Here is a 6,748-nt window from a genome sequence, read left to right on the forward strand (position 1 = left end):
GACAGTTGCAGTGAGGGAGGAAAAGCTGGGGCCCCACATTGAAACAGCCACCCCCAGTGGATGCGCTCGTTCCACAGGATGTGGTCAAAAGCAAACACAGCTGCATTTGAAGAAAGGCACAAACCACCACAAACCCTGTGCAAAAGCTACACTCTGCTGCCCTATGAATCACCACTCAGTGGTGGCTACACACGTGTGCAAATGGCTGATGCCATGACATTTGCACTCTCACTTCATTGCAACTCTGATTCAAATATACACCATGTTAGACAGGAAGTTGTAAGCAACATTTTTTATTGGGGGAGAGGCAGGACGCGTAGGGGAGCAACAGCAGGGACCCAGTTTCAGCTGCAAAGGGGAAAATGGAAGATTAACCAGCCTATTTGCATTGCTGAGAAAAGACATTCTTGATTCCAACTGGCCACCACATTCCCAGCATTGCATATTCATCAAACAAGTTTAAAGCAGGCTCCTCTTCCCCCCACCCCAGCCCACACTCTTTAGTTTAACAAACAGAAAATGGAACCCAGCAGCTCCGACAGCTCCAGCAGACCTTGCTGGCTCTCCCAGGCTTGAGGCCCTGGAGTAGAAGGCAGGAGCAGATGGAGGGCCCCACAATTTCCCACATCAGCTGATGTAATGGACGTCCCTCAGAGATTGAGCCCAGGAAGGAGAACCTGAATGTGGCTGGAGAATGGCTTCATCGGCGGCGAGGCTTGGCGATGCCAATGTGGCTATATGGTTTGTCATTGTGCTCCTGGAGAGGCTGGAAGGAAGAACACCCACCCTTAGGACCTGTATGGGCAGACCACACTTCCACCGCCTTGGGGGCCAAGAGCTAGCAGCGGGTGAGGACGAGCCGGTGGCTCTGGGGAAATTTGGCCTGGTCAGGTAGGACATTGCTCTGCCACTCTCCCACCTGGCTCCTTCCCCTGCAGTTCGGAGGGGCCATTCAGCTGCCCCACACAGCTTGCTTCCTCTGGCGTGGCTGCTCTCTCTCCCTGTTGTGTGCCAGGATTTCTGGAAGGGAAATGAGTGCCATGGCCCCAGGATGGCCAACTGCACCCCTGGAATGCACTTCATTCTTAGGCAGAATGGTTAACCAGATTCTTTAACATCACTGTCATCACACCACGCTGGACCCTCAAGTAAAATCCAGAGTTTGCCCAGCAGGCAAAGCCAAGCTGTGACTGGAATTTGTGGCTCAGGATGTCACCAAACAACTTAATAGGGTTTGAAGAGGATGGGTTTGGCGGAGTCCGCTTTCCTTGGGGCAGCCTTCCCTGCCAGGGGACCCTCCGTGGAACTGGGATTCTGGAGATGGCTGACAGGTTTGTAGACTCTTTGTCAAAGCCATCCCATCAGAGACTATGATGGCAGCTAGTTCCTTTCAACAAGTGGGCACAGGCATGCTCATACCTGGACCCATCTCTCCCCATCTCTACTGTGCTGGAATATATACAGATGGCCTCATAGCCACACAATCTTCTAGTAGGTCTCCCACTTTCTGTGGGATGAACTGATCAGTCTCTGGTCTGACACCAGACCTGGCATTATCCCAAAACCACCAGGGAACTCTTTTGCTCCTGTTCCTGGGCTCAGAGTTGCCCCTTTGCAGAAAGGGCATAGCCAGGAACAATTTTCTTTGAGAAACAGCTGAATTATACTGATGTGGAAATTTATTCCTCATGCATTTTACAGGAAAATTGCTGAGAAACATTTGTGTCACATTCAGCAACTGTTTTGTTAATGCCAAGGCTTGCTAATTCTACACTGTTTCTTCCTCTCCTTTTAACTCTTCGCCATCATATCCTCTTTTGAAGACAGCAACCCCTGCACACAATGAAGTGCACAGAAGATGCAGTTCAGCTCCCCCTCAAAGGGGGAGAAAGGAAAGGAAAAGCCAAAAGGAAGTGGAATCTCTCACCTGGTACAGCTGGTCATTGGCCAACAGGCACTGCTGATCAGAAGCTGCAGGGTCAAAATAGGAAAACTGAGTCCACAGGGAACAAATCAAGAGCCTAAGAAAGCAGTGGGTGGGGGGATCTCTGAGGCAGGTAAGAAACAAGGGTGGGGGTGGCGCCTGAGCTGCAAGATGGTCCTTCTTTCTGGAGAAGGCCACCGTGGCCCTTTCAAGGAAGCTGCCCAGCTGCCCTTTGTTGCCACCTCCTCACCTTGGGTTGGCCGGCCCCGCTCTTCCACAGCTATGTGGTACACAGCAATAGCCAGGAAGACTGTGGCGAGGAGGCTGGCTGCTGAAATCCCCAGAATCATAGTGAAGTCCAGACGGATGCAGTTTTGGCACACTGTAGTGAAAGAAAACGTTGAAAATAAAACATTCTGCACTCCCCCGCATATCCACGTGGAGTCCACACAGGCCTCACTCGAGCAGAGCATGTGTTCTTTTATGGCAGAACTGCCACAAGCAAGCAACCCTCACCCATCTGAACCCAGGGGAAGCCACTGCCAGGTCACTGGGCAAACAGGACTCTTCCAGAGAAAGGGAGACCCGGCTGCAGTCCCTGGTCTGCCCATTCCAGGGACCACCCCAGGCAGAAAGATGACCTGTGTCCTAGGAAACAGCAATCTGGTAAGAGAGGACCAGAAATGCTGCACGTGAGCAGAGTGGAGCATTTCATTTCCAGAAACATTTTAGCACAGGGACATTGAATGTAAGTCATAGAAGTGGTGATTTGACAGTTTACCTTAAGAAAAAACAATACCACTTTTTTCTAATATTGAAGACTGGTCAAGCAACATCTTGAGGGAAAAACTTGATTCCATAGAAAGACGACTAATTTCATTTAATCAGCTAAGGAGCAAACTCTTTGAGACCTTACCAAACAAACAAAGCTCCTTTAGAAGTAAGGAGGCGAACAGTGGCCAATTTACTAGGCTGAGTGAGGATCAGCTGCCCAGATTCTTTTGTATATGTTGGTCAATCAAGCTGCCCCCATTCTACTCATTTTGCTTAAGACTGGATAGAGAAGGGAGCTAAGATGTTTCTTTCACCTCAACCATCCCAGTTTCAAAGGGCAGGCTTGTTTCAGAAAACCCTGGTGTGTGCCTCGCTGAAACTGGACGACTGGCAATGTTGTTAAATAAGGGTGAGAAAGAAGGTTTACGCACTCCGGATGAAAACTTGCAGGGATCTGCTTTTCCCATTATTCATACATTCATAGATGCCTCTGGGGTCATCCATCACAGCCAAAGCCAACTCCTTCCCTTGGTAGGTCAGATCCATCTTGTCTTTTTTCCAGCGTGTCTCATTATTGCCCCCTTCACATATCAGGGAGACATTTTTTCCTTTTTGCTCTATGGTGATGAACTCTGCAAAACAAATGGGATGTGGGGCAGATGTCCCACAGGCAAAGCTTCACCCGTACCTGCAGGGTTTCGGGGGCCAAACAAATTAGCTAATCAATATTTTAGCAAGACATATGGCCATTTATGCTCTTCAGGCAACTGGTATTCCTTTGGCAAAAGTATCACGGCTTAATCATTGGTTAAGGGAAATGAGCCTTTGTGCTTATTCCTAGTTCTGGGCCAGCAGTTGCTGCTGGGCAAAGGCACTCTTTGCATTTTGGCCCTGAAGACATCTGTTTCTGCTTTCTCTATCCAGCTCCTAGGCATCAGCACATTGGGGGTGGGAAGGGGGATTTGCGACTGCTTCTCTCCCACATTGCCTGTCCATCTTGCTTGTCCTGGGGAACTTGCCTTCCTTCTGTAACATGTTACCTTAGTAGATAGTCCTAGTGAAACTGCTGAGACTTCCTCCCAAATCTACCACGGCAGCTGTGAAGTGTTTAAAGTCCTTTGCCCTCCCATCCAGGAATGACTCCTGATGAGCTTCCAGCCACCAGAAAAATCTCTTTCTTTCTAATATTCTTTCTGAAACAAGCTTTTTCCAAACACTCAGGATCTGGAAAATTTAGAAGCCAGCCCCAATTAAAAGACAGCCAAAATTTAAGCACACCAAGAGTCACTGACTGGGCTTGTGCATCAGTCAACATGCATTGTGCAAACCCAGCCAATTATGGTATAGTCCTTAAAGCACAGCCACACAACCTATGGCTAAAGGTAAAGGTAAAGGTTCCCCCGCACATTCGTGCTAGTCGTTTCCGACTCTAGGGGCCGGTGCTCATCTCCGTTTCAAAGCCGAAGAGCCAGCGCTTGTCCGATGACGTCTCCGTGGTCATGTGGCCGGCATGACTAGACGCCAAAGGCGCACGGAACGCTGTTACCTTCCCACCGTCCCTATTTTTCTACTTGCATTTTTACGTGCTTTCGAACTGCTAGGTTGGCAGAAGCTGGGACGAGTAACAGGCACTCACTCTGTTACGCGGCGCTCGGGATTCGACCCGCCAAACTGCCGACCTTCCGATCGACAAGCTCAGCGTCCTAACCCACTGAGCCACCGCGTCCCTACAACCTATGGCTAGACCCAGACATATAAATGCATCCTATCTGAACTCCTTCTGAGCTGCTTCCCTGGTTTTCTTTTAGGAAACCTGAACAAATCATACCATTTCCAGATGCTGCATTTCCACTTATGCTGATGCCTGAAAGAAAATAATTTCATGTTGAGAAATATAGAGCAAAATAAATGGGGACCAAGAATCGTCAATAATACCACACATCAGTCTTCTATCCAGTTGTCCAAGCAACATCAAACAGTGGAATGTATGGTATGCAGAAGCAGTGAAAAGGCTAAACATCATGCCAAATGGCACCCAGGAAGGGAAACAAGAGGGAATAGCAAATGCGAATGGAGAACTGATCAGCTTTCAGCCAAAAGGGTGACATTGACTTGAAAAGGGGAACATTTCTGTGACTTCCTAATTTCAGAAAGAGCCAACTAAGAAGAATCATTATTGAGGTTTTTAATATTAAACAAAGTCTAAGGAAAATGGACAGAGAAAAGTTTTTTCTCCAAAAATGCTAGAGGTTCAGGACAGGCACATAACAATTATTTCCTCACCTACCACCCTCACAGATATTTTGGTCCTGGAATCTGGCAGCCACCCAAAGGCAACATCTCCATCATTACCTCTTCAATGGGCTGAATTTACATTTGCATTTAGCCTTTCCTCCAAAAGCTTGCAATGTAAATGTCCCATTCCTCATTTATGAGGTTGGTGAGACAGAGGGAAGTGGCTGGCTGCACCTGGTCAGCCTGACTGCCTCAAGCTCCAAGTCAGGTGTGGAGAGGAGGTGGGTCTGCTGCTTTCAGATGGGGAGGGTCAGCAGATGCTTTGAATCAGAAACACAGCTAAGTGTAACACATAGTAATGAACTAGCAATCTGGTCCTCATGCTTTCTCACAAGGACGGCCGTGTCTTTCTTTTTTTGCAGCCTGCCTACCTCTCCCCCCCACCATTGCCAGCCTGAGTCCACAAGCTACCACCCTTTCAAACTGCATGCTTTGGATTTAGTCCTACCTTGGAAGAACAGGGCAAGGACAGCTGCACACAGCAACTGTTCCTGACCTCCCATGCTTGTCGATGGGGGAGCCAGATATGTTGTTCCCCGTTCGTCAGCACAGGCAGCAGGTGACAAGTCTTCTGCCAAGTTAAAAAAATGACTGGGCAAGAAGATATAGGGAAGATTTTTGCACGCAGTCTACAACAGGAAGTCTATGGGTGGGGGCTCTTCCATTCTGTGTGTGAGCATTTACGCATAAGGAAATGAAAGGACAGAAGAGGTGCCACAGGGAAACCGCTCTGCTGAAAAAATGAAGGTGACTTCCTTCCCTTTGCAGAACTAAATGGCAAATAAGAGTCCCCTGCCCTGGCAGCAGCTCTCCACTAAGGCACCCCACAAACAAGCCTGGGGGGGACTCCTCCCTTTTGGCCAAGCCTGTTGGGCAGGTCAGTTAGACCCTATCCGAACTGGCGGCTCCGCCCAGACGGGCCAGTCCTCAGCTACTGCTGGTGCACCACAGCTCAGCCTCCAACTATCGATCTAGACCAGGGTTCTTCAAACTTGGCCCCTTTATGACTTGTGGACTTCAACTCCCAGAATTCCTCAGCCCGGCACGCTGACTGAGGAATTCTGGGAGTTGAAGTCCACAAGTCATAAAAGAGCCGTGTCTGAAGACCCCTGATGTAGACCCAGCGTTTCTCAACCTTGGCGAGTTTAAGATCTGTGGACTTCGACTCCCAGAGTTCCCCAGCCTGCCATACTAGCCGAGAAATTCTGGGAGCTGAAGTCCACACCGTGTCGTCTGACCGTAAAGCTCGAGCTGGAAGAGCCGCCGAGGCCCTCCCTTGGCACCGCCCCGGGCTCCGGCCGACCTCCAAATTGGAGCCTCTCGACCGGGGCGCCGGGAAACCTCTTTTATTCGAGCGCCCATCTGGGATCGGTGCCCGGGGAAAGCAGGAGCCGGCGGGAATCCTCGTGTCCCCAGAACAGGGGTAGGCAACCTCGGCTCTTTTATGACTCATGGACTTCAACTCCCAGAATTCCTGAGCCAGCCATGGGAATTCTGGGAGTTGAAGTCCATGAGTCATAAAAGAGCCGAGGTTGCCTACCCCTGCCCCAGAATATTCCGCGCGCCTCGGCGACCCTCTCGGAGTCGTCCTCGGGCAGGTGCCCAGAGAGGCCTGGCGCGAGCAGCGCCTTTCTCGCTGCTGCATCGCGCAACCAGCCGGCACTCCAGTCACTGTCCCGGCCGCAGGGGGCGTAGAAGCGGCTCTCCCGGCCTGGGACCGGGAGGCCTCCGTAGAGCGAGGGTGACGCAGGCGCC

The 6,748-nt window shown here is 50.3% G+C and overlaps 1 protein-coding gene across 1 annotated transcript; it reads right to left on the minus strand.

Annotated features, from left to right (window-relative positions):
* Positions 1 to 277: 277 nt before the first annotated feature.
* On the minus strand, positions 278 to 6,395 carry LOC308671758 (T-cell surface glycoprotein CD3 gamma chain-like). The gene is made up of 6 exons (XM_081334195.1): positions 5,442 to 6,395; positions 4,527 to 4,562; positions 3,130 to 3,330; positions 2,175 to 2,306; positions 1,928 to 1,971; positions 278 to 766 (listed from the first exon to the last, which is right to left on the minus strand). The coding sequence occupies exons 1-6, from the start codon at positions 5,494 to 5,496 to the stop codon at positions 701 to 703; spliced, it is 534 nt and encodes a 177-aa protein (XP_081190321.1). The 5' UTR covers positions 5,497 to 6,395; the 3' UTR covers positions 278 to 700.
* Positions 6,396 to 6,748: the final 353 nt, after the last annotated feature.

Source organism: Vipera berus, assembly GCF_964194415.1.
Source record: "Vipera berus genome assembly, chromosome: 8".
Classification (NCBI taxonomy): domain Eukaryota; kingdom Metazoa; phylum Chordata; class Lepidosauria; order Squamata; family Viperidae; genus Vipera; species Vipera berus.

Excerpts from the sequence above, each read along its gene's own strand:
- LOC308671758 (XM_081334195.1), bottom strand. The coding sequence starts at position 5,496 with ATGGGAGGTCAGGAACAGTTGCTGTGTGCAGCTGTCCTTGCCCTGTTC. Across the intron at positions 3,331-4,526 it reads AAATGCAGCATCTGGAAATG|AGTTCATCACCATAGAGCAA; the intron begins GTATGATTTGTT and ends TTTGTTTTGCAG. Across the intron at positions 767-1,927 it reads CCAATGACCAGCTGTACCAG|CCTCTCCAGGAGCACAATGA; the intron begins GTGAGAGATTCC and ends TCTTCCTTCCAG.